The 27,377-nt window shown below is 41.5% G+C and overlaps 1 protein-coding gene across 1 annotated transcript; it reads right to left on the bottom strand.

The window, feature by feature from the left end:
* On the bottom strand, positions 1-27,376 carry PSAT1 (phosphoserine aminotransferase 1). Its single transcript, XM_089691103.1, has 9 exons — positions 27,117-27,376; positions 19,031-19,091; positions 18,882-18,951; positions 18,559-18,764; positions 17,140-17,312; positions 11,066-11,235; positions 5,904-6,032; positions 4,399-4,536; positions 1-1,724 (listed from the first exon to the last, which is right to left on the bottom strand). The coding sequence occupies exons 1-9, from the start codon at positions 27,288-27,290 to the stop codon at positions 1,622-1,624; spliced, it is 1,224 nt and encodes a 407-aa protein (XP_089547229.1). The 5' UTR covers positions 27,291-27,376; the 3' UTR covers positions 1-1,621.
* Between the last annotated feature and the right edge of the window lies 1 nt (position 27,377).

Raw genomic sequence — 27,377 nt, 5'->3', positions numbered from 1 at the left:
TACTCACAGAAACACATTTTTATTTGGTTAAATTTTGCATAAAAATATGCAAGTATATCAATTGTCTCCAGACAATACATTTTGACCTCTATTTACAGACAAAATTATAGGAAAAAATGGGCTGCATACAGATAGGAGTGGTCTGACCAAAACAGCCCAAGTAGGCAGTTGAAACATACATCAACTAGTACTAATAAAACTATGTATAAAAAGTAATAGTAAAATACAATACACCATATGTTATACTGAGCGGATCATAAGCAAAGCAGGGTGACAACTGCAATCATATACAGCAGTTCTGCAAAGTTAATGTTGCTATTCACCTGTATACTCATGGTGAATTTCACCGCACCCTACACAGTGTCTGAAATATGCATCAATGGCTGGTGAAATGTGAGTGGGTAGTGTTTACCCCCTTCACGCCAGCGCCTCCTGGCCCTTTAAGGGTTTCAAAAGCCAGGAGGCAGGGCGGGGTTTAGGGTCATGTGACAATGTGTCACATGATTGGGAAAGTTCCAGATTCAAAGAGGAGATCGGGACCTTTCCGTGAGTACCGGACATGTGTGCTGGGAACATGCGCGCTCTCAGCAAGTCTTTTTAGTAGAACGCAAATGTGTGGCTGCTCGGCATCTAGGCCCAGACGCCGGGAGGCCGCACATTCGCATTCGGCTGGCGTGAAGAGGTTAATAATGAACACTCTTGTTCATGAATGTTTTCATGTAGTACATAGACATCCACGGATGTGTGCGAGCACCAATCCAAAGCCATCAAGGACAGAAATACTGGTGTTTTCACCAACAACCGTTTAAATGTTGCAGGTTCCCTGGCTGTTATGTCTGTTCTCCAGATTAGCGGTTTATAGCCCAATTGAATTATATCTAACAAAATGTTCACTTGGAAATGCCTTAAATACATTTTCCTCTTAGAGGAAACATGCTTCCTACCCTCCCACACCAGTGCAGGAACAAAGTTCAGAAGTGTAGTCAAATCCAGTGCCCAAATGAACTATGCAGTCATACAGACACACTGCTCAACCAATAACAGATTAGTGGAGGCAAGACCAGGAAAAAGCAAGTTTAGTATAATGTATCTGTCAGAGGTCACAAAATATCTATTTTGTGACTCCAATTTGCTTTTCCACTAGTCACAGGCCCAAACAAGTTCTATTCTGCATACCAGCTCTCCAAGTAGTGAGGCTTGGAGTATGACAAAGAGCTAAAAACAGTCCTAAAAAAAAAAAAAAAAAAAAAAAAAAAGTTAAACATGCTCATTTCCGTAATCAAAGTTCACATTAAATGACCACACACCCCCTAGTACACCAACTTCATCTATGGTTAACAGTCAGTCATTCAAAAGGCCACACTAGTTGCTACACACCCGATTAGCATAGAAAAAGGAAAGTGCATGTGGCACATTACTACAGTATTGCAACACTCAAGAGTGATATCCAACACTGCTCTCAAAAGAGAAACAAGAGGAATGGCCATAGTTTTACCTCAATACAAAAAGAAGCTAGTTTACAAATAAGGTTTTATATATATTATGAAAATAGCTTATCTATTAAGTACCATATTTTGTACAATGATACAAAGTAGAAGACAGAAAACTGCAGGCCTTCTCTTCACTGGTGAGTCTCCTTGAAATGCTTCATGAATTCTGTAAGCTTCTCAACATCATCCACAGTCACTGCATTGTATAGTGAAGCTCGGATTCCTCCCACAGACCTAAAAAAATATAAAGAACACCACACACAAGTACTTTAATAAAAGGACAATGGTTCAGTACAGAGGAGCAAGGTTACTGGTTTGGGTGATTGGAGACAGCTGCAAAAGAAGGCAGACAGACAAATGCATTTGTCCACAGGGCTTGGGTGGATTTTCTGCTATATAGCAGGTAGGCAGGGAAAGAAGAAGCACAAAGTTTGATGTCAAGCATGCCTGCTGAGCCCACACATACTGTGGTAAAACTAGGGCACTGTCAAACTACATCAGGAAAATTTGTGTTGTCGGGCAATTTTGTAAAATAATTTAAGACCAGGATGTTACAGCAAACAAAATTTCAGACAAGAGAAGAATGGGGAAGAAAAAAAAAACCAAAAAAAACAAAAAATAAAAAAAAAGTAGAATCTTGCCCCCATTAACATATAGCGATCCCTGATGGTATGGCATGATTGATAAATATCTCCCTTGTATTTCTCAGCATTGAGGACATCATTGATCGGGTCATGTTGAGGATCACAGATGCAGTGATCGGCCAAAAGAAAGGAAAATGCAGCAGAATACATCATGCTCAATTCACTTTGACATCAAAAAGGATGTCCAGCAGTGCTATCAGCACAGAACTTTCAGAAACCAGTGGGACCCAGGTAAACCCATCTACTGTCCAGAGAAGTCTGGCCAGAAGTGGTTTTCATGGAAAAGTTGTGGCCAAAAAGCCACACCTCAACGTGGAAATAAGGCTAAGGGACTCAACTATGCATGAAAACAAACTGGTGTGCAGAAAAATCGCAGCAGGTGCTCTGGACCGAGGAGTCAAAATTTTAAATAATTGGCTGTAGCATGAAGCAGTTTGTTCATGAAGGGCTAGAGAGTGTTAAAAATAAAGTGTCTGCAAGCAACAGTGAAGCATGGTGGAGGTTTCTTGCAAGCTTGGGGCTGCATTTCTGCAAATGGAGTTGGAGATTTGGTCAGGATCAATGATGTCCTGAGAAATACAGTTAGATACTTATCCCATCATGCCATATCATATTGGCTCCCACATAGCCCTGATAAACATAATGGAGTCCGAGATTACATAGAGTCTGAGATTACATACGCAGAAGATCTGTTGTTCATTCTCCAAGAGGTTTGTAACAACCTACATGCCAAGCTCCTTCAAAAATTGTGAGCAAGTGTATCTAGAAGAATTGATGTTGCTTTGAAGGTAAAGGGTGGTCACAACAAATAATATTGATTTGTTGTGGATTTCTCTTCTGTTCATTTACTTTCCATTTTGTTAAATTAATAAAAAACAATTAACATTTCTATTTTAGAAAGCATTTTCATTTGCAGCATTTTTTCACACCTGCCTAAAAACGGTTTCACAATACTCTATATAGTCATTTCTATTAGCAAGTACAGTGTAGTTATAAAAAAATATTACATCAGCAAGGGCCAATACCCTATGCAGAGTTGTGAATGTAAACCTGATGTTTTAAGTTTTGTCCAATATATATTGGAGAGAGGGTTCCAGTGTTAGACTGGGATGTCCACTTTCGCTCTAATTTTTACCCTCTCTTTCTGTAAACAGCAAAAAGTATTCAGAACTGGATTCATTAGCTTTTAACTGCTGCCAACAGAGTGTATATTGTATCTATGGACCTACACATTATATTCATTGGAAGTGCACAATGTCCAGGGAGAATCAGTCCATATGCATTGCAGCAAAACAACAAGTAGAACAGAAGAGTCAGTAGAACAGAAAGTAATAAAAGGCATTCATGGGTTTTGAGCGAAAATGTGCCCAAAAGGAGTTTATTCCTCCCAACGTTTCAATGGACCACAGTCCACATGTTTATCAAGGCCTTTTACCACAGATGTGCTAGAAATTACATTGAGGACTCTGGTGCGTCAAAATATTGGAGGGTACATCACAACTAGATAAAAGTGTTATATGCCTTAATAAAAACTTTGGGGCCAGGATCCTTGCCTTAAGCCCTGCACCCTTTGGGAACGTGCATAGCACGAAACGCGTCACATCCTTTTATATGTTTGTGGACACTATATGGAACATCGAATTTAGTTTTGTGATGAATATATGATCTAATGTCCTCATCTTTCTACTCTTGAAATTGAGTGTATGTTGACATTTCACCTTTTCATTATTAGCGCTGCACCTTTTTGTCTATATATTTAAAAACACTATTCCCTGTGAAACAGACCGCTAAAGGAGTTCATCTAGTAGTTTCAGCAGCTCGAACAAAAGATTTACCACACTTGCATGTGTACAGGGTCAGCAAGTGAAGAATCCCAACTTGCTGTATGTGTGCTGCATATTCTCTATGAAGCATCACTGTGGGTTCTAGAACGTCAACAACTAGTGCAAAACACAGGCAAGTCTTTCCTCCACCCTCAAAAAAAATAATTATACGTTTATTATAGCCATAGAAACAATTAAGTACTGTCCGTGATACTTTTTTTATTTGCACTAACATACAATTTTGAGGACAAGCTTTCGGGGAGTGTCCCCTTCTTCAAAGTCCAAGCAGTACTGTACAAATCACAAAGTTTCAGCAAAATGTTAGAAGAGATGGAAAAAAAAGAAAAAAAAAAAAGAAGGGGAGAAGAAGAGAGGCTAGAGATAAGATACAGCCAAAGTAAGGGGGGGGGAGGAATATTATAGCCATAAAATTGTATTTACCGGTGTCCTTTAAGAGACAGCATGCCAAGTGCTGCTGCTTTGTCCAGAAATTCTCTTTCTAGTTTACCATCTCCTTTGATATCTCCAATGCGGAAAGGAATATTCATTCTGCTCCTGCTCTTTTTTTCTACCGGACAGCTGAAATCAGGTAATGTGCTCCAGTTAAAAAAAAAAAAAAAAAAAAAAAAGAGCTCCACACAACCAAACCCACCACAACTTCCAAGAAAAATTACTAAAGCATCCCCTTGTCCACTGAAGTCATTCAAATTTTTTGTAGTACAATAATTCCACTACTTTGGACACCAGATACATTGAGCAAACAAATCAAAAAAGAGATTAGCAAGCTTTATTGCTTTAGCTGGAAAACATAATAATTTAGCAAAAATAACTAAAAAACAGACTATTGCAAAATACAAGGGAACAAGTATCAATTCTGTCCAATAGCAGGGCAATGCTAAACAATTGAAGGAGGAATTAATAAATCTTTCACTGTTCCTAAGCCCTGCAACAAACTAAAATGTGCCCTGACAACTTATTAAGTATGCGTTTTCTGAGTTGGTCACAGCAGGATTGGAGTTTTCCAGAGTTATTCAGAATTGGAGCTGCAATTATGCAGAATTGTTGCATAAACATGATTAACAAGAGAAGAGTAGTCAGATTTGTGTATTTTTTGTGTCACTAGTTGGCTTTAAAAACCATCCCTTAAAAAAAAAAAAAAAAAAAAGTTTCCCTAGACTCAGGGGCGGACTGACCATTTGGAAACTCGGGCACTGCCCGAGGGCCCGGGGTCAGTAGGAGGCCCCATGAGATGCCCCTGGTACCTTTTTCATAGGTTTTTTTAAGTTTGGGCAAGGACACAGGGGCCCCATGATCCCCTATTGCGCAAGGACACAGGGGACCCATGGTCCCCTATTGCCCGGGGGCCCCATGAATTGTCAGTCCACCCCTGCCTAGACTGCGTCCCACTCACACAATGGTTCCACTTTGTCTCCTGCACATGGATCAAAATAAATGGACCTCGCTACCAAGTATCACCCCCATCACCTGGATCCTTCCCGCATTTCCTACCATGCATCTTCAGAGATGCTCCTAGCATTATGAAAGCCTCTACAGCTAGACTATCAAAGTTTAAACAGTATGCAGAGCGGCTCATGTCACTGCACAGGTAGACTCAATGCCAGATGATACAAGCAATAAGATGTGATACAAAATTTCCTGCTGCGGCTATTGTATTTTGACAGCCAGCCCTGTTGGCTATCAAAACTCCTTAAGAGCATCTGCAACAATTTTTTCACTGGCTCCTTTGATTTTCTATTTGAAGGATATTGGGCAGAGGCACCTGACAGAGGCACCCGCTGTAGTCAGCTGAGCTGGTTCCTCAGGAACCAGCCAAAATTCACATTACTCTCTAACTCCTACTGCCTTATCATAATCAAGGCATTGAACAAACACATGGCTTAAGGATTTAAAAAAAAAAAAAAAAGCCACACAAAGCACACACTTACACAAAAAATCCATTTGATTCATCAATTACATTATAAATCATCTCTGATTTCAGGATGCTGAGCTTCTCCATACATGCAGCTCCTCCGTTATTCCTAATCCATTCCAGGACAAGTCCCATTATATAGATGCTGCAAATTGAATAAAACAGGTGTACTACATTAGCCATACTGAAAATCAAATGCTGGAAAATAGAAGAGGGAAAAAAAAAATGAATATATAACAAATAACTGCAGTGGTGGTCACTTTAACCACTAGCCTACCGGACACTTATATCCCCTTCCTGCCCAGGCCAATTTCCAGCTTTCAGCGCTGTCACACTTTGAATGACAATTGCGCAGTCATGCAACATTGTACCCATGTGAAATTTTTATCTTTTTTTTTTTTTTTTTTTTTTTTTTAGACAGATAGAGCTTTCTTTTGGTGGTATTTAATCACCTCTGGGATTTTTATTTTTTCTTAAACAAACCAAAAACCACTGAAGATTTTGAAAAAAGTTTTAGTTTTTGTTATACAATTTTGTAAATAAGTGATTTTTCTCCTGCACTGATGTGCGCTAATGAGGCTGCAGTGATGGGCACTGATGAGGAGGCACTGGTAGGTTGCACTGATGGGCATTGACAGGCATCACTGACGGGCACTGAAAGGCAGCACTGATACATGACACTGATATATGGCACTGACAGGCACTGATAGGCGGCACTGATGGGTGACATTAAAAGGCAGCTCAGATGGGCACTGATATGTGGCATTGATGTGCACAGATATGTGGCACTGATGGTCACTGGCACGTCGCACTGATGAGCCACACTGATCCTCAGGGCAAACTGATCATCAGTGCCCTGATGATCAGTGTACATGTCCCCTCCTCGGAAAGCCGATTACTGGCTCTCCTCTCGAGCTGTCAGCGTTACGGCCCGAGAGGAGAGAAATGCCGATAACCGGCATTTCCGTGTTTACATGTGATCAGCTGTGATTGGACATAGCGGATCACATGACCAAGCCGATATCTTCAGCTCTTTCCGTGATCCGCTGTGTCCAAGGGACACAGTGGACAGGCGATCGCCACGCTGCGCAGTGAGAATGGTAGGACGTCATATGGACATCCTATCAGAACGAGAGAACCACCTTGCGCCCGTCATTGTACTATAGGGTGGGCGGAAGGTGGTTAAGTATATGTAAACCGAATTAATATCTCATGAGACCACACACACGGTAGTTTCAAATGGAAATTTGAAATCTACAGTTTTTCATTAAACACCTGATGACCATGCTATAAGGTTTCTTGTGAAGGCACTTGTTATAGGGCAATAACGCCATTTTTCACAATTCTTCATCACTGTCACCCTATCAGAGGTTCTGATGGAGAATAAAAGCGGTCACACCTACATAAATTCCACAAGTAGGGTCTATTGTTATCACCATTAGGGATGAAGTTCAGGGTTGCCACTCCCATGGGACAAAAGCAAATCTTTTCAGGTTAGATATTCACTGTAATATATGTAATCAGTGTGGCGCTACAATACACCTTCCCCTTGTGTCTTTCAATATTTGCTACAATCATTACTTAAAGCATTACACAAATTACCATATTGTTAATCTCTGTAATATAAAAACACCCACAATTGTGTAATCATTAATGTTAAAAGTCCACACACACACACACACACACACGTACGTGTTGATTTACACACTTTTGCTGGTGACATGTGCTCCTCCCAATATTAGCCACACCCACCATAGCTCCTTATGTTTAGTAAGCAGGTGCTTGTTTCAGCACCACTATTCCTCTCAGGGACTGTGCTCTCTCTCCACCAGCCCCGGAGGTACCTCACATCCTAGGAGGAACACGTGTGTTACCAATACAGGAGTGTGCAAATTGGCATTTTACTATAAAACACTTTAAAGAAGGACTACACTTTATTTGGACTTTTGAACATTGATTGCACATATTAATGATTGTTTTATGGAACTTTGTGCAAGTGGGGGTTGTTTATCATTGCAGAGATAAACAAAGTAGTAAATTTGTGTAATGCACCAAGCGCCACACTGATTACATACAGTATATAGCGGTCTATTCACTAAAGGTTACTGCATGCCATAACACGGTCATGTGACTCATTTGCATAAAATCACATGTAGTAACAAAATGTTATTTTTTTTGGACAACAAAACAAAACAGAAAAAAAAAAAAAAAAAAAAAACACAACACCACACACACAACACACAATTCTGCGGTATTTTAACCTCCCTGGCGATCTGATTATGTCAGTATTTCTCAATCCGAAAGCAGTACATTGTTTTGCATGGAAATTTGTGGTTTTATATTGTAGGTATAGGAATAACTCTAAATCTGTCCAAACAAGAGTCTAGTAAACCTCCCAGGTATGAAAGTTTGAAACATGAAATCAGAATTATAAAAAATAGCACAATAATAAAATTTAAATTCAATAATGTAATCAAACCAAAAACATTGAAATTTTTCCAAACAAGGGTGCAATATTACTAGACACTACATATTGGTTTAGTAAACCTCCCAGGTATGAAAACATGGGACTGCACAAAGTCCAATGTCACAATCAGGACAATGGAACCTGGTTTTCTTTGATTATCCTTCCACTGTCATCTCGCTTTGAGCAACAAACCACACACATCCTAGTAGGTGCTGATTTTTTCTCGGTTGGTGGGATGCAGTCCATGAAGTGTCAACCAGTCAAGCGTTCTGGGTTGACAACGCCAACAGCACCACGACCTCTATTCACAGCAGATGGTTTTTGGTGGTTTACAGAGATACAGTCGGCAATTTTCCAAATGAATCACAGGCTTGTCACTCTTGAGCAGAATGTTGGCATTCCACAAGCATTGCTCAAGAAGATGCCTGAAGATCTTCTTGTAGTACTTTTTCTGTTTCCTCATTGCTGGGTAGAATGTCATTGCTTGGTCGGCTCTGTCAACACCTCCCATGGTGTTATTGTAGTCCATCACTAATTGTAGCTTCACGATTTCTTTCCCACCTTGTGAATACCATAACAGAGGAGGTATTATGAATTGTACTCATTAGTCACACCATCGCAGTGCCATCATTTTGCCTTTCTGCTAGGCAACTATTTCTCCAGTCTTCAGCTTCTTATTGCCAAACATTGGCGGCATGTCGTGCCAGTTAGCCCTAATGGTTCCATAGGCATCGGTTTTGTTTTGCAGAAGAAACTCAAAGTTTAGGAGACATCTAAAAGTTGTCAGTTGTTATGCAATAGCCCTGATTTAGCAATGGCTCAATTAGTGAAAGAACAGAAGAGGTTGCCATTCCATAGTTGCTGTATTTTGTATTGAATTTTGTTCCTTTTCCAGTGTATATTACTGAATTCTAAATGTAGCCAGTTGACAATTCACACAGCATGTAGGATTTTACGCCAAATCGTGCTCTTTAATGCAATGTATAATAATAATGCACCCAGCTGAGCCCTGCTTGTAGGCCATTAGACTTTCATCTATGCGGCTCTTTCTGGCACATAGCTCCGTTGGAAATGCTTTAGAATCATTTGAGATATGTTCCAAAATAATTTCGCTTTGGTGCAGGATGAGTAGTTTCAAATTCTTCGTTGTTTTCAAAGTGTAAAAATTTCATGATCACAGAAAATCTGTACTCTGACATGGCCATGCCAAAGAATGGAGTGGCAAGTAATTGGTTAGTTGTCCAATACCACTTCTGCAGGGGTTTCCCCACCACTCCCTGAAGTATTAGGCCCAGAGATTTCCAAATGTCATCTTTGGTCACTGGTTCCCACTTTCTGCTTCTCGAAAACCTCAGACGCAGGGTAGCCAATTGTTGCTCTTGGTACCGGTTTGTCTAAGTAACAATTTTTTCAATAACCTCATTGGTCAGAAATAATTGTAAGTATGCCAAGAAGTTGTCATGCTCGATGTCTACTTTCATACTAGATGCTCCAGTAAATGGGAACTTGGAGGGGGGGGGGGGGGGGGATCCGTAGCACAGTCAATATCCCATCAAGTTCGCACATCACTGATCTCAGTAAAAGAATCGTCGCTGTCCTCATTTTCAGTGTAATCACAAATTTCCCCACGAATCACTATCACTCAGTTCTAATTCACTGTCTCAGTCTTCTAGCTGGTCCAAAACCGCTTTTGGCCTACAGGGATGCCATGGACATTCTCAAGTTTCCAGGCAGAAAGAATGGTCAAAGTGCAGGCAGGACACTGGACAAATCTGAGGTGAAATAGATTGATACAATAATGTAATCCTAATAGATTACAATGTATTGTGTGTATGTCACATTATAACTTTTTTGAATTTCCCGCCGGCTCTGCCCCCAATAAGTACCAACGCTCACAGAGAACTGAACCCGGAAGACGGATGCCGGCATCGGCTGGAGGACATGGCTGGGGACGCAGCGGGAGGACATTGCAGGACAAGGTAAGGCTCGAGGGGTCACTGCAGTGTAATCCCGAGTGTTGCTCGGGGTTACTGCTTCTGGTACTGAAAGTTAACCCCGAGCCACACTCGAGATTACCGCCAGGGAGGTTAATGCAAAATTAAAAATATGTTGGCAAATACCACAAATGAAAAAATGCAGTAGGCTGCTAAGTCCACAAACAGACGGTTTAAAAAAAAAAAAAAAAAAAAAAAAAAAAAAAAAAAGGGAGGTGGTGATATTTATCAATAGGGATTTGCTGGTGGTATCACATACTGTATTTTTTCAGATACAGTGAGGGGGTGTCCCTCCCAACACCTAGGGATCTGGTATGGATATTAAGAGGAACCCCACGCCAATGAAGAAAAATTACGTGGGGTCCCCCCGCACACCTTTCTCCACGCCTTCATTTTGGGGTGGGCGTCCCTCAAAATCTATACCAGACCTAAGGGAAGTTTTTTGTATTTTGAGTTATTTACAAAATTCCTTAGTGAATTGCACATTTGCAAAGAATTAACCGCATGTGTTATTTTACAGCAGTGTGCACATACCCTTACTATTATGTTTACTGGAGGGATTACCAGAGGTCTGCATGCAAACATGCGATGAAAGAAAATCAGGAAATCAATACTTTTTGAAGAGAAAAAAAAAAAAAAAAAAATGTAATAAATGAATCATATGAACCATTGGAGTTGAAAAAATAAAGGAGGTGTTACATGCAACTAGTAGTTTACCTGAAACATGGAGGAGTATTATACAGTGAGCCATTTCCTGCCTGGATTTTGTAATCCAAAACTGTAGGGCATTCTTTCACTGCGAAGCCCAACAAGTCTTCCCGGACTATGACAACTGTGACACCAGCACATCCAACATTCTTCTGAGCACCAGCAAAAATAAGCCCAAACTAAAAAGGAAGGAAACAGTTTAGAGATCACACGGTTCTTGGTTACTAATCCAATTCTAAATGCTTCCAAAAAGTATATAAAAAAAAAAAAAAAGTTTGGGCTATGTTGTCAAGCACAATATTATTATTTATTTTATTTCAGGTACTTATATAGCGCCGTCAATTTACGCAGCGCTTTACACACACACACACACACACACACACCATTCACATCAGTCCCTAACCCTCAAGGGGCGTACAATCTAAGGTCCCTAACTCACATTCATATACTAGGGCCAATTTAGACAGGATCCAATTAACCTACCAGCACGTCTTTGGAGTGTGGGAGGAAACCGGAGTACCCAGAGGAAACCCATGCAGGCACAGGGATTACATGCAAACTCCAGGCAGGAGGTGCCGTGGCTGGGATTCGAACCAACGACCCTAGTACTGCCAGGCAGAACTGCTAACCATTTAGCCACTGTGCTACCCAGGCAATATCATCAATACTGTACTGGTCGGATGTCAGAAAAATTAATTCTGATAAGTGCATTGACCTAGTGCAGCTAAACACTTTGTGCATGGTTTATTAAAGCAGTATTAAATCCCCAAAAGTTACAGTTGCAAGAAAAAGTATGTGAACCCTTTGGGATTACGTGGAGTTTTGCATGAATTGGGCATAAAATGTGCTCTGAACGTCATCTAAGTCACAGCAATAGAAGAACACAGTCTGCTGAACATAATACTACACAAACATTAGATGTTGCCATGGTTTAATTGCACATAACATGTAAACATTCACAGTGCAGGGAGGAAAAAGTATGTGAACCTTTGGACTTAATAACTGGTTGACCCTCCTTTGGCAGCAATAACCTCAACCAAACGTTTCCTGTAGTTGCAGATCAGACCTGCACAACGATCTGGAGTAATTTTGGACCACTCCTCTTCACAAAACTGTTTCAGTGTAGCAATATTCTTGGGATGTCTGGTGTGAATCGCTCTCTTAAGGTCATGCCACAGCATTTCAATCGGGTTAAGGTCAGGACTCTGACTGGGCCACTCCAGAAGGCGTATTCTGTGCTGGTGCAGCCATTGTTTTGTTGAATTATTTGTATGCTTTGGGTCATTGTCCTGTTGCATCACCCATCCTCTGCGGAGCTTCAGTTGGCAGACAGATGGTCGTACGTTTTCCTGCAAAATGTCTTGATAAACTCTGGAATTCATTTTCCCATCAATGACAACAATCCGTCCAGGCCCTGAGGCAGCAAAGCAGCCCCAAACCATGTGCTCCCTCCGCCATGTTTTACAGTGGGGATGAGGTTTTGATGTTGGTGTGCTGTGCCTTTTTTTCTCCACACATAGTGTTGTGTGTTCTTCCCAAACAACTCAATCTTGGTTTCATCTGTCCACAGTATATTTTGCCAGTAGTGCTGTGGAACATCCAGGTGCTCTTTTGCAAACATCAAACGTGCTGCAATATTCTTTTTGGACAGCAATGGCTTCCTCCGTGGTGTCCTCCCATGTACTCCATTCTTGTTTAATGTTTTCCTTATTGTAGATGTGTCAACAAAAATGTTAGCATGTGCCAGAGATTTCTGTAGGTCTTTAGCTGACACTCTGGGATTCTTCTTTACCTCATGCAGCATTCTGCGCTGTGCTCTTGCAGTCATTTTTACAGGACGACCATGCCTAGGGAGAGTAGCAACAGTGCTAAACTTTCTCCATTTGTAGACAGTCTGTCTTACCGTGGACACATGAACATCAAGGCTTTTGGAGATACTTTTGTAACCCTTTCCAGCTTCATGCAAGTCAACAATTCTTCATCGTAGGTCTTCTGAGAGCTCTTTTCTGCGAGGCATGGTTCACATAAGACAGTGCTTTTGAAACCAGTAAACCCAAAACAGGTGTGTGTTTTTTAAGGGCAGGACAGCTGTCACCAACACATCCAATGTCATCACACTGATTGGAGTCAAGGTTGGCTCACTCTTGGCTCCAATTAGCTCTGGAAGAAGTCATTAAGCTAGGGCCTCACATACTTTTTCCTCCCTGCACTGTGAATGTTTACATGTTATGTGCAATTAAACCATGGCAACATCTAATGTTTGTGTAGTATTATGTTCAGCAGACTGTGTTCTTCTATTGTTGTGCCTTAGATGACGTTCAGAGCACATTTTATGCCCAATTCATGCAAAACTCCACGTAATCCCAAGGGGTTCACATACTTTTTCTTGCAACTGTATATATTGCAGCTTACCAATCATTAGGATGGTGGCTGTTAAGTTTTCTTATTTTTAGGCATTTTTCCCCGTGTTTTCACCTGGTGATCTGGTCCATAATACACCTCCTGTATTAGAGTGCCCCTCTCTGGATGAAGGAGCACAGGGGCACCCATTGATAGCAGCATTGTCAGATGTACCAGCAGATTTAAATACACTAACAAAATGCAAGCCAAATTCCAGCTTACACTGCATTTACAGCAACTTTCTTTTGAGATAAAGATTTTACATGAACAAAATCATAACCACCCGCTTCAGTGGTAAATTGTCTGCTAGTTGCTACATTTCTAGGAGAACCTGTTCTGTTGAAAAGCAGACTAACTGGCTTGGATTACCAGATGAAAACAAAAAAGGAAAAAGCCTAAGAAAGAAAAAAATAAAAAAAATGAATGCAGCCATCACAAGCAATTGGTATTAAATGAATGCCTTTGGGTTTAATACTGCTTTAAGTCTGTTACTAACAGCTTTGAATGTCCAAAGGAAATCTATTTTGTTTCAGAATGTCTCCCTCTGGAAACATCCATTTTACTATTAAAGCAATTCATAAGCAGAATAGTATATAGGGAGACTTTTTAGGTTTAACCTGGCTCTTGAAATAGAGCAAAGTAGAAATCGATAGCAAATATTTTAGAAAAGTGTCCTGCTCAAAGCTCCGTCCAGTACTTGCCATACATACAAAAACTGAGCACCATTTGAAATAATGACTAACCTGGTCTATGCATTAATGTGTGTTAAAATGCATGTCCATTGATCCTAAAGTATACATTTTATAGTCAACTCTCAGTGCATAAAGGTATTTAAAAAAAAAAAAAAAAAAAAAAGTCTTAATTCCGAGATTAGTGGTGCATCGAAAATTCAAGATGCATTTGGGCAAAAACTAATCAAAATGGACAGCTTTTTATATCTAAAAATAATTTTATACATACATTTTATTTATATTCTGTCCATCCATCCAGTAACTCAAATAAAAACTTTTATTGAAAGTATATTGTGAACAAGTGACGCGACCAGGTGGGAGAAGCCCCACATGTTTTTTTCTATCAGGAAAAATGCATATAACACAATAATTTTCAGCGGCTGACATAGTAGTGCATCTGATACTTTTAGTTCCAAGTAAATTCCTGCAAAATAAATTGCTCACCAAGACAGTGGTGCGACATTCTGATGTCCCTAGCTGGGACCATAATTACTATAGGAAATTTAGCAGAAAACCATTTATTTACGCTCAATTCTCTATAGCAAGGCATATACAAGTTGCCTTGTCCAGGAATCCTGAGTTCTCATCTGTCCTCTGCTGCGATTCCGGTCTTGTGACTAATGCCAAGATACAGTTAGGTCCAGATATTTTTGGACACAGGCACAATTTTTAGTTTTTCAGGTATTTACCAAAACATATTCCAGCTATAGTTATATAATGGATATGGGCTGAAAGTGCACACTCAGGTTTAATTTGAGGGTATGTACGTCCGAATTGGAGGAAGGGTTTAGGAATTACAGCTCTTAAGAGTAACCATCCCCCCTTTTTCAGAGGACCAAAAAGTAATTGGACAATTGAATATAATCAAATAAAAATGTTCATTTTTAATCTTTTGTTGAGAATCCTTTACTGGCAATGACAGCCTGAAGTCTGGAACCCATAGATATTACCAAAGACTGGGTTTCCTCCTTTCTGATGCTTTGCCAGTCTCTAACTGCAGCTGTCTTCAGTTTTTCTTTGTTTGTGGGTCTTTCCGCCTTTAGTTTTGCCTTCAGTAAGTGAAATGCATGCTCAATTGGGTTGAGATCAGGTGATTGACTCGGCCATTGCAGAATATTCCACTTTTCCTTCAAAAGCTCCTGGGTTGCCTTTGCAGTGTGCTTTGGATCATTGTCCATCTGTACTGTGAAGAGCCATCCAATCAACTTTGCTGCATTTGGCTGAATCTGGGCTGGCAGTATATCTATAAACACTGCAGAATTCACCTGGCTGCTTCTGTCACATCATCAATAAAACACCAATGACCTAGTGCCACTGGAAGCCATGCATGTCCATGCCATCACACTGCATCCACCATGTTTTATAAATAACATTGTGTGCTTTGGATCATGAACTGTTCCAAGCCTTCTCCACACTTTTCTTCCCGTCATTCTGGTACAGATTAATCTTAGTTTCATCAGTCCAAAGAATGCCTTTCCAGAACTAGTATGGCTTTTTTTTTTGTTTAGAGGTTTTTTTGTAAAGTCTAATCTGGATTTTCTATACTTCAGACTTATGAATGGTTTGCGCCTTTTGGTGAACCCTCTGTATTTGCTCTCAAAGTCTTCTCTTGATTGTAGACTTTGACAATGATACGCCCACCTCCTAGAGAGTGTCCTCCACTTATGCGTATGTTGTGAATGGGTTTTTCTTTACCATAGAAGGGATCCTGCGATCATCCACCACTGTTGTCTTCTGTAGACGTCCATCCTTTTTATGTTGCTAAGCTCACCAGTGCGTTCTTCTTTCCTCAGAATGTACCAAACTGTTGATTTGGCCACTCCTAATGTTGCTGCTCTGATGAATTTGTTTTGTTTTTGAAGTCTTACAATGGCCTGTTTCACTTACATGGACAACTCCTTTGAACACATGATATAGGTTCACAGTATAGATTCCAAATGTAAATACCAAACTTGGAATCAACTCCAGACCTTTTACCTGCTTAATTGATGAAGAAATAATGAAGGCGTAGCCCACACCTGGCCAAGAAACAGCTTTTGATTCAACTGTCCAATTACTTTCTGGTTCCTTGTAAGAGGGGGGATGGCTACTCTTAAGAGCTGTAATTCCTAAACCCTTCCTCCAATTTTATGTATATACCCTCAAATTAAACCTGAGAGTGTACACTTTTAGCCCATATCCATTATCGAACTATAGCTTTGTTTTGGTAAATACCTGGGGAAAAAAAAAGAAATACTAAATAAATATATATATATATTAAAAAAAAGTGTGCATGTGTCCAAATATATATGGCCCTAACTGTATTTGACAGGTGTTCTTAAGAGTTTAGGCAGAGTTCTTAAAATCACTGCCTGTCTTTGCTTATTAAGAGAAGACATTTTAGATGACAGTCTTAATCAAAAAGTGTAGAGTGAGCATGGTCATAAAGTGGAGAGGGAATAGAACATCTGCCCGGTTTTTACTGGTGTCTGGCCCTATCAGGGAGATTAACCCTCTATTTTTCACTATCACTGGGTTGTCACTCAACAGGAATATAGAGTTCAAATCTTCCAATTGGGAAACTAGTTCTGTTGACCCTTGTCATAACCAGGGACTCCCTCTTACTTCATTGCTTTGGTTATGGGACAGAAATACCCCAATGGAATACAATGGGGGGGGGACCCCCCACAAAGCAATGTTTGCCTTTAGAGTACCTCATGGCATAGGTCCACTAAAAACAAAAAACACCCACACACAACACTTTGTAAACAGTACCAATTCTACATTTGAGTAATGGTCTCTGTCAATAGCTTGCTACTTTTAAACATTGTCCACATAGAATATTTATTTCAGAAATTATGTTTTTTGTGCTAACATTTAGGATACAATTAATAGCACAAAACCACTGTGTGATCCACAAATATCTATCTATGCAGTTACAGCTAACAATCTATAACAGGAAAACTTACAAACCTTTGAAACATCAATTGGTCTAGATAGGAAGTTTGATGACATATCACAAACAAGAACCGCGCCCTTTACATCTGGGATGTACTGGAATTCCACACCATGAACGGTTTCATTGGCACAATAGTACACATAAGAAGCTTCTGGATTAAGATTCCATGTACTTGGATCTGGAATTTCTGAAAGAATACTACATTTTCAAAATATGGTTTCAAAGCAGACTAAATGTGTAAAAAAATATAGGTTTTCCTTTGTTTTATTATATTGAAGGTATAACTAAAAAGGCAAACTTTTTTTTTTTTTTTTTTTTAACTATAGTTAGAAGGCAGAGGGATTACAACACCTGTTAGGTTTTGATCACTGTCGGTGTCCCTGTTAGGGAGATTAGTCCTATCTACCTTTATCAATGAGAGCAAAGACAAAAAAAAAAAAAAAAAAAAAAAATCCAAATTTTGGGTTGTTCTCAGAAAAGTAATAGGAGGGGAAAACTTCCAATGGGGACACTAGTTCTGGTGACCTGGGAGTCCAAGAGATTCTTAATTTGCAGGGTCCTGTTTTGGCTCCTCCCTTACTCTAGACAAAATTGGGGGAAAAAAAATTAAAACATTTCTGCCTATAATTCTACTTTAAAATGTTCGACGTGTTACAATGAAAAGATCCACTTCACATTGTGGGGGTGTTCTAAACCATCTCCACTATCCAAAACCAAGAAAAAAAAGTTTTCCTTTAGTTATACTTTAATCTACAGATGACTATAATTATGTGTCAGCCAGGTCCATTACAAATTACAGATTAGAGGACCCATAGCCTTCCTCACTTCTTTCCATCATGCACCTGTCAGTTGGTTACATTTGTAAATCCCATGACAATCTAACTCAACTGTACATAACAGATTTAAAGCACAACTATACGCACCTAAACTCCAGCAATGCTGCATCCTGGGAGTTCCCCACCAGGCTGGCTTCCTATGGCCGGCCATGGCCATTGGCCAGGTGGGATGGCGTCACTCCCGTGGATGTGCGGGAGTTCAGTCAGATTGGGCATTGCCAAATTTGTACAGTGAGCGACATGTGTTGCTCACTTTACAGGGGCAAACAAGCAGGTATGTACCTTTAATGCAGGAAACAAAGCAGGTCTTCTTCTGCATTACAAATCCTGCCTGTCTGCTGAAGTATCCTATCCCTTGCTCTGGCAGTATGTTATCCTAAGAAATGAAACCAATGGTGCTCAACTTTTTTTTTTTTTTTTATGTGCTGCAAAAAATGAGGATACTGCCAACAAAAAATGAAATCTCTCAGCAGAAACCCAATTGCCAGTGTAGCCTTGACCAATTTTCTATTTCTACAGCAAACATTTACAAATAGTTAAACCCTTTCACACAATCACTAATTGTAACAAAAAACTAAGATAGGCAGTTTTATTTACCAGTGTAGCTTGCAAGTTTGGGGTGCACAATGTTGACCTTTCCATATTTCTCAGATTCTTTGGCTGCTTTTGCTGACCAAGCACCAGTAACTATGTAGTCTGCACATTTTGATTCTTTTAAACCGATAAGATTAAGGGGAATGCCACTAAATTGGCCACTTCCACCTCCTTGGAGAAAAAGGACTTTGTAATTCTCTGGAATATTCCTGTTTGGTGTAAAAGAAAAAAAAAAAAAAAAAAAACAATTGGATTTATCGTTACAATCAAAATAGTAAAAGGTTTAGAAATCTACAGGAACCTGCACTGAAAAAATGAAGACTTACAATAACTCTCGTAAGAACATCTCTGTGGTGTTCAAGATTTTGGAAAAATCTGACGATCTGTGGCTCATTTCTGTGTTAAAGTGAAAAGATGTCCATTATAGCTTTAGTGCTGTACTACCTGGTTTCATACAAATCTGCAATGTACATACCAAGAACACTGATCCCAAGGCCCTTGTAGTCAACAAATTCTTTCTGGGCTTCCAGCAAAACCTACAAAAAGAAGACCGTTAAAGCAGGTTAACATTTAACTCAAACGTCAATGGAACATTTTTCTTCCAGGCTTTTGAATAGAGCAGAATGAAAGGTTATACTCTACCAGGGAAGGAGAACCCAAGTGATGGCTCAGGAGACGTCAGCATTCATAAAAGTTTCTGGAAATCACTTAGGCTCCATTCACAACTGGTGTTTCTGAAACGTTTTGTTGTGCAGCAATTGCACCAAAACGTGTGGTGGAAAAACGCACCAAGCTCCACTCCAAAAAAGTTTCTGAAGCTTCTTTAGGGCATTTGTCCACATAGGGAAGCCCGTTCAAGTAAATGGGCTGCCCTATGTGCGATGAGCGGAAATGCTTGAAAAACTTGTAAAACTACAAGAGCAGAAATGTGCATTCCTGCTACGCTCGGGTCTCATTCCAGTCTAGAAAGACCCAATTCCATTTTGTTCATGCATACTTAGATTCTTACACAAGTAGGAAAAAAAAAAAAAATGGATTGGATCAGTAGGTCTCTTCTCTATTAGGTTTGTGCCATTAGGGTCATTGTTTCTATGCACGGTCTAGTGTCCATTTACGCTATCCCTCTATTACACACATTGTCATTACACCCTAAATGTACAAACAGTTTAATTTAAAGTGTTACTAAACCCACAACAGTAAAATCAGTCTGTATATGCAGTAAAGCATGCCTGTTATACTCACTGTGGAACCTAAGGGGGTTAATCCTCTGCATTGTGTAAAAACAGTTTGATCTTTTGAGCCGTTTGATCCTGACTTCCCTGATCCTCCCCTTCTTTCAGTGCCCTCCTTATCTTGTGATAAGACATATCATGTGGAGTCACTCTGCACATGCTCAGTTTGGTGTGCATTGCTACAGGTTTTTTTTTTTTCTTTGGGAGAGCACATGTGAGCAGCACAGTGCCAATCAGCAATGTCCAGACAGAGGTCAGGGGTCCTGCATCCTCCTAGAGCACAGTAAAAACTCCTCCTACAAGCTTTAACATGTGCTCAGCTGGACAAATGTTACAAGACTGCTCTAACTGCTGATGAGAAAAAGGTTATCAGTTTATATTTACTAAAATAATTGCACTTCTGTGTTCTGTGGGAAACCAGATATAGTGAATGCAGGGCCCTGGGCTTAGTAACACTTTAGGTAGCCAGTGATCCTTATCTCCTTGGATTTTTCTAAACGTTCATAACCATGTTTTGCGTATATACAGCAGCAAGGGTGATGCAAGATTTTAAATGGTCAGCCACTGCATATATGAACTGCTGTCTTGTTTTGGGGCGTGCCCCATTGGCACTGCAGGAATTATGATGGAGCAATCACTGACAGCAGACAAGCATGGCTCTCCATGTCAGCATTGTGCAGCCAATCACAGTGCAAAAAGATCATGAGCCCCGCCTACCAGCTCCAGAATCACAGCCCACTGGGTTTTTTTGCAAAGCATTGCAGCCCTGATCAGTAGATTACGGTGCATTATCAGGCTCCTGCAGGCTTTTCCTCCTGCTCCCTGCTTTTAGTTATGGAGCTGGAGGAAGTGTCAATAGACTATGAATGCTGTGAAAAAGTCACTTGTTTTCCATTGAGAACTATAAGTCAGTCTGCCTTGTGGACAAGAATTTTAGTTTATTCAATCCCAGATCTCTGAATGAGTTAAGCGGCTGTGTGAAGGAACCCCCCTGATTTCAAATGCTTACATGGGGCGGTTAGTTTGGCACTTACTGCGGTCAATCAAATGTAGTGAAGAGGAAGTGGGGGGCAGAGCCAAGTCCCACTGTGTGTGTCTATGGAGCGCGGCTCTGTGGACACACAGGTCAGGAGCGTGTATGCAGAGTGTGTCCCCATAGCAAACAGCTGGCTATGGGGGGCACACAAAGAAAAGGAGGAGCCGAGATCACCGGTGGGGAGACATAGGGTTGCCACCTCATCTCTTTAAAACCCGAATTACACAGGTACTGTGGCTGATTAAGGTGATAATTAAACTCACTGAGCCCTGGTTTACATATACAGTCATGGCCGAAATTGTTGGCACCCTTGATATTTTTTCCTGAAAATCAAGTATTTCACACAAAAAAGGTATTGCATTAACACATGTTTTGCTATACACATGTTTATTCCCTTTGTATGTATTGGAACAAATATAAAACAGAGGCAGAAAAGCAAATATGACATAATGTCACACAAAACCCCAAAAATGGGCTGGACAAAAGTATTGGCACCCTTAACTTAATATTTGGTTGCACACCCTTTGGAAAACATAACTGAAATCAGTCGCTTCCTATAACCATCAATAAGCTTCTGACACCTCTCACCCGGAATTTTGGACCACTCTTCCTTTGCAAACAGCTCCAGGTCTCTCTTATTGGAAGGACACCTTTTCCCAACAGCAATTTTAAGATCTCTCCACAGGTGTTCAATGGGATTTAGATCTGGGCTCATTGCTGGCCACTTCAGAACTCTCCAGCGCTTCTTTGCCATCCATTTCTGAGTGCTTTTTGACGTATGTTTGGGGTCATTGTCCTGCTGGAAGACCCAGGATCTTGGACGCAAACCCAGCTTTCTGACACTGGGCCCTACAGTGCGACCCAAAATCCTTTGGTAATCCTCAGATTTCATGATGCCTTGCACACAGTCAAGGCACCCAGTGACAGAGGCAGCAAAACAACCCCAAAACATCATTGAACCTCCACCATATTTTACCGTAGGTACTGTGTTTTGTTCTTTGTAGGCCTCATTCCGTTTTCGGTAAACAGTAGAATGATGTGCTTTACCGAAAAGCTCTATCTTGGTCTCATCTGTCCACAAGACGTTTTCCCAGAAGGCTTTTGGCTTACTCAAGTACATTTTGGCAAACTGTAGTCTTGCTTTTTTATGTCTCTGTGTCAGCAGTGGGGTCCTCCTGGGTCTCCTGCCATAGCGTTTCATTTCATTTAAATGTCGACGGATAGTTCGCGCTGACACTGATGCTCCCTGAGCCTGCAGGACAGCTTGAATGTCTTTGGAACATGTTTGGGGCTGCTTATCCACCATCCGGACTATTCTGCGTTGCAATCTTTCATCAATTTTCCTCATCCGTCCACGACCAGGGAGATTAGCTACAGTGCCATGGGTTGCAAACTTCTTGATAATGTTGCGCACTGTGGACAAAGGCAAATCTAGTTCTCTGGAGATGGACTTGTAACCTTGAGATTGTTGATATTTTGCCACAATTTTGGTTCTCAGGTCCTCAGACAGTTCTCGTCTCCTCTTTCTGTTGTCCATGCTTAGTGTGGCACAGACAGACACACAATGCAAAGGTTAAGTGAACGTCTCTCCTTTTTATCTGCTTTCAGGTGTGATTTCTATATTGCCCACACCTGTTACTTGCCCCAGGTGAGTTTACAGGAGCATCACATGCTTGTAACATTCTTATTTATCCGCAGTTGTGAAAGGGTGCCAATACTTTTGTCCAGCCCATTTTTGGAGGTTTGTGTGACATTATGTCGAATTTGCTTTCTTTCCTCCCTTTTTTTGTTTTGTCCCAATACACACAAAGGGAATAAACATGTGTATAGCAAAACATGTGTTAATGCAATACGTTTCGTGAGAAATACATGATTTCCTGGAGAAATATCAAGGGTGCCAACAATTTCGGCCATGACTGTATGCGTCCGTGTGGGCCGCATTTTACGCGGGCATGAGAGCCCAGTCATTTGAATGGACTCCAGTGCAACGCAGAGAAGTCCCTGCACGTTTGAAAACGCAGCCTGTACGGGAACCTCAGTTCCCAGTATGGTTGCATTTTCCAGTGCAGGCAAATTGCCATTAGAACTAATGGCACCCGCGGGTCTGCATTCTTCTGTGCAACTGCACGCATTTTAGGGCCACTTTGTGCAATATCACTGCACAAAGCAGGCGAGTACACCATAAACATGCTAAATGTGGGAAGGGGTGGACGCCGCTCTATTGATCCCCCGGAGTCAAACAGAAAGCAGTGTGGGCTCTAGCTGGCAAATCCAACACAACAAACACTTTTCTCCTGCACTTGGAAAGGACTCCGTAGACCCAATAGGAATGTTCTGGGACATGCACTGCTTGCTGCCCTCAACAGACCGGGGTGGTCCAAATACACTGGATGCAAATGGAGAAACAGATAAAGGGCGCACCGACCTAGTGCATTATCGTTTAAAATATTTATTGAAGAAACAAAAGTAAGTATATTACTCACAATAGACATAAAAACACAGGCATGTCAAACTTGAACAAGATGTATAATCCAAATATCTGAGTCCATATGATGGAACCCTGGTTGACTAACTGGCTAATGCGTTTCAAGGGCACAACCTCTTCCTCAGAGCCAACCTGGCCCTGAGGAAGAGGTTGTGTCCTCGAAAAGCATTAGCCAGTTGGTCATCCAGGGTTCCATTGTATGGACTCAGATGTTTGGATTATACATCTTGTTCAGTTTGACATGCCTGTGTTTTTATGTTTATTGTGAGTATGATGCTTAGTTTCTTCAATGAATATTTTAAACGATAATGCACTAGGTAGCTGGGCTCTAGCTGGCCTCATCCGTCACTCCGGCCAGGCAACTGATGCGTTTCACCCCACCCATCGGGGGCTTGATAATAGAGGCTCTCCAGCTTCTTCTGTCCAGCTTCGAGCGGTACCATAAGCTTGTTACTAGGAGAGTATACAATGTTTGTTATTTTAACTACTTGCCAACCGCAGATAGCCGAATGACGGCTGCACTGCGGCCGGCCAGTTCTGGGTGGACGTCATATGACGTCCTCCCAGAACGCGCTCTCCTGCGCGCCCCCTGGGGGCGCGCACCCGGCGATCTCCGTGATCGCTGTGTCCTACGGACACAGATGATCACATGACGTGGTAAAAGGCCAATCACAGTGGCCTTTTACCACATGATCAGCCGTGTCCAATGACACGCTGATCACCGGGAAATGCAAATGCCGGTTCTTGGCTGCACTTTCCTCACGCTGTCAGATCGTGAGGAAAGTACTGCCGAAAACCGGCAGTTGTCAGAGCGGGGATTGGCACCGATCATCAGGGTCACTGATCATCAGTGCCCTGATGATCGGTGCCCAGCAGTGCCACACACAAGTTCCGCCCTCCTGTGCCCAGCAATGCACCCACCTGTGCCACCCAGCAATGGACCCACATGTGCCCAGAAGTGCCACCCACCTGTGCCCAGAAGTGCCACCCACCTGTGCTGCCAGTCAGCGCCGTGAGTCAGTGCCACCTATCAGTGCCTTCTATCAGTACCCATTATCAGTGTCACCTATCAGTGCCACCTCATTAGTGCCGCCTATCCGTGCCACCTCATTAGTGCCGCCTAACAGTGCTGCCTAACAGTGCCGCCTCATTAACGCACATCAGTGAAGGAGAAAAATTACCGGTTTGAAAAATTTTATAATAGAAACAAAGAAACTTTTTTTTTCAAATTTTTTGCACTTTTTTTGCTTATAGCACAAAAAGTAAAGTGCCCAGCAACGATTAAATACCACCAAAAGAAAGCTCTATTTCTGAGGAAAAAAAATGATAAAAATTTCATATGGGTACAATCTTGCATGACCGCGCAATTGTCAAAGTGCGACAGCGCTGAAAGCTGAAAATTGGCCTGGTAAATAAGGGGGTATAAGTGCCCGGTAGCCAAGAGGTTAATTGAAGAAAAATAAAAAAAAAAAAAAACCAGACTTCAGTAACACTTTAAATATAGGTGTAACATAGAGCTTGGTCCTAGATGTGGAATTAGCCACCAATGTGATAGCCGTCAAGTCATGGGAGGGAGGCAATGACCTGGCGGTTGACAGCACTGCTCTGGACCTTCTCAGTATTTAAAGGTAAATGGTTAAGGTCTGGTATAGAGTATTTGTTGTATCACTTTGTTTATAAAATAAATAGTAATACATGTCTATGGTTTATACATAGCAGTACTGAAGCTGCTGCAAGTTGTTCTGTCTCTGTAGTGAACACAGCACTGTTATATACAATGGTGCAGTCTGTTCACTTGGAATATGCTTGGTCAGGCATCCATTGTGAAATGAGATTATGAATTCAGAATAAATTCAGCTAATGATCAAGTGTTTGGGATAAAGGCTGACAGTGCAAATGCATTGTTCCATGGGCTAATCCCCTGCCACTGACCACACCCCTTATGTGTGCTCTTCCTAGGATTGGTCAGACAGTGACAGCTGATGCAACTTCTCCCCATATTGAGTCTCTTATGTGCAGGGACAGAACAAAACCACTGTTGTGTGGTCCATCTCTCCTACATTAACAGATGCATTCCTGAAAGTCGTTCAAGCAGACGTGCTCAGAGCTCCTATTTTCTCATCCAGTGAACCAAATGAATCATCCTACTGATAACTGTGCGGTACAGGAGCACGGGGACGCCAGCAGAATACTAAGTGGCATGCAGAGAAAAACTACCTAGAATGCAAACTATAGATTCTCAGAAATGAATGGGAGATGCTCATAGGAGCACCGTCAGGAGAAGCAAATCCAGCACATTGCTACGCTCAGGTACCAGGGACTCCATTTTGCACCAAAAGCTTCTTTTTGCTAATAATCAGGACATCTCTTAGAAAGGGGATACATGCTTCAAAAGACAAACACAAGAATCATGCACCTTCACAGCATGCTGCAGAAGTCCAGATTTAGATGTACGAAGTATAACTACATTATTATTACAAATACAACAGGTATTAATGCCTTGCACTATAGGACAATGGGTAGCATTGAAGCCTACTTATATTATTAGAGAATAGAATTGTATGACTCAACCTGAATCTGGAATAAATCCATCCTATTTGGATACAGAATTGTTGGGGGGGGGGGGGGAGGAGCAGAGAACAGTCATGTCTGATCTAGTCTAATTCCATTGCAGGCTTATGTGTGCAGTACAAACACAGCACAAAACCTAGCCAAGACTCCCCCCCCCCCCCCCCAAATCTCATACTGGTTCACAGGGTCAGATATTCAGAAGCTTTCAATTAGAATTTTTACTATGAAATCAAGCAGAACATAAGCTGCACTGTCAGTGATTAATTCCTTGCTAAAAGTATATAACAGTGCAGTAACACATAGCAGCCAATCAGAAAACTGCTTATGCCTTTGCTGGAAGTATGTCATGCAATGACAGGTTAGTGCAGTAGCCCATAGCAACCAATCACAAAGCATCCTGCACCTCTGCTGAATCTACGCAATGCAGTGACAGGAAACTAGTGCAGTAGCCCATAGCAACCAATCAGAAAACTGCCTTCGCTGGAAGCATGTCATGCATTGACAGGTAACTAGTGCAGTAGCCCATAGCAACCAGAAAAACATCCTGCACCTCTGCTGAACCTACACAATCCAGTGACGGGTAACTAGTGCAGTAGCCCATAGCAACCAATCAGAAAATAGCCGGCACCTCTGCTGAACCTACACAATCCAGTGACGGGTAACTAGTGCAATAGCCCATAGCAACCAATCAGAAAACTGCTGTGGCCTTTGCTGGAAGTATGTCATGCAATGACAGGTAGTTAGTGCAGTAGCCCATAGCAACCAGTCAGAAAAGCATCCTGCACCTCTGCTGAACCTACGCAATGCAGTGATGGGTAACTAGTGCAGTGGCCCATAGCAACCAATCAGAAAATAGCCAGCACTTCTGCTGAACCTACACAATGCAGTGATGGGTAACTAGTGCAGTAGCCCATAGCAACCAATCAGAAAAACATCCTGCACCTCTGCTTGAAAAAGTGGCAGGTAACTAGTGCAGCAACCAATCAGAAACCAGTCTGCTCCTCTGCTGGAAATACTGTATATAATGCAGTGACAGAGCTACTGCAGTAACCAATCAGAAAGCAGCTTGCACCTTCTCACTGCTCTATCCTTCTGAACGCTGGCTGTGATGATTGGATTTGATAGATGAATTGACCCTAGGCACTGCAGTATTAGAGCAGCTTCAAGTATACAGGGAGGTGCAGGCTGCCAACCAGACGTGCATTGCTTCCATACTGGATGTGTGGAGGGGACTCACCGAGGGTGGCAGCTTGGCAGGTCCAGCTCCAAAATTGAGGACTTGTGGGATGATGTCCATGTCTGCAGATGTAGTCTGAGTGCTGCCAATATCACAAATCTTCCCAATGCTTCTGCTGTAATTCCCAAGCACTACATCCCTGCCTAAATAATCAGCAGATGGGCCTCTTCTCATTGGAGGCTCTCACATGGTGATTTTCAGCGCCGCGCTTTGGTTGGCTGAACGCTGACAATGCGCCTTCCGATTGGCAGAGTGTCCACG

Source organism: Staurois parvus, unplaced genomic scaffold (genome assembly GCF_062004578.1).
Source record: "Staurois parvus isolate SC_StPar_1 unplaced genomic scaffold, SC_StPar_1.0 ptg000549l, whole genome shotgun sequence".
NCBI lineage: Eukaryota > Metazoa > Chordata > Amphibia > Anura > Ranidae > Staurois > Staurois parvus.
Note: the sequence above shows the minus strand (reverse complement) of the source record. Positions and strands in the feature narration are given on the sequence as shown.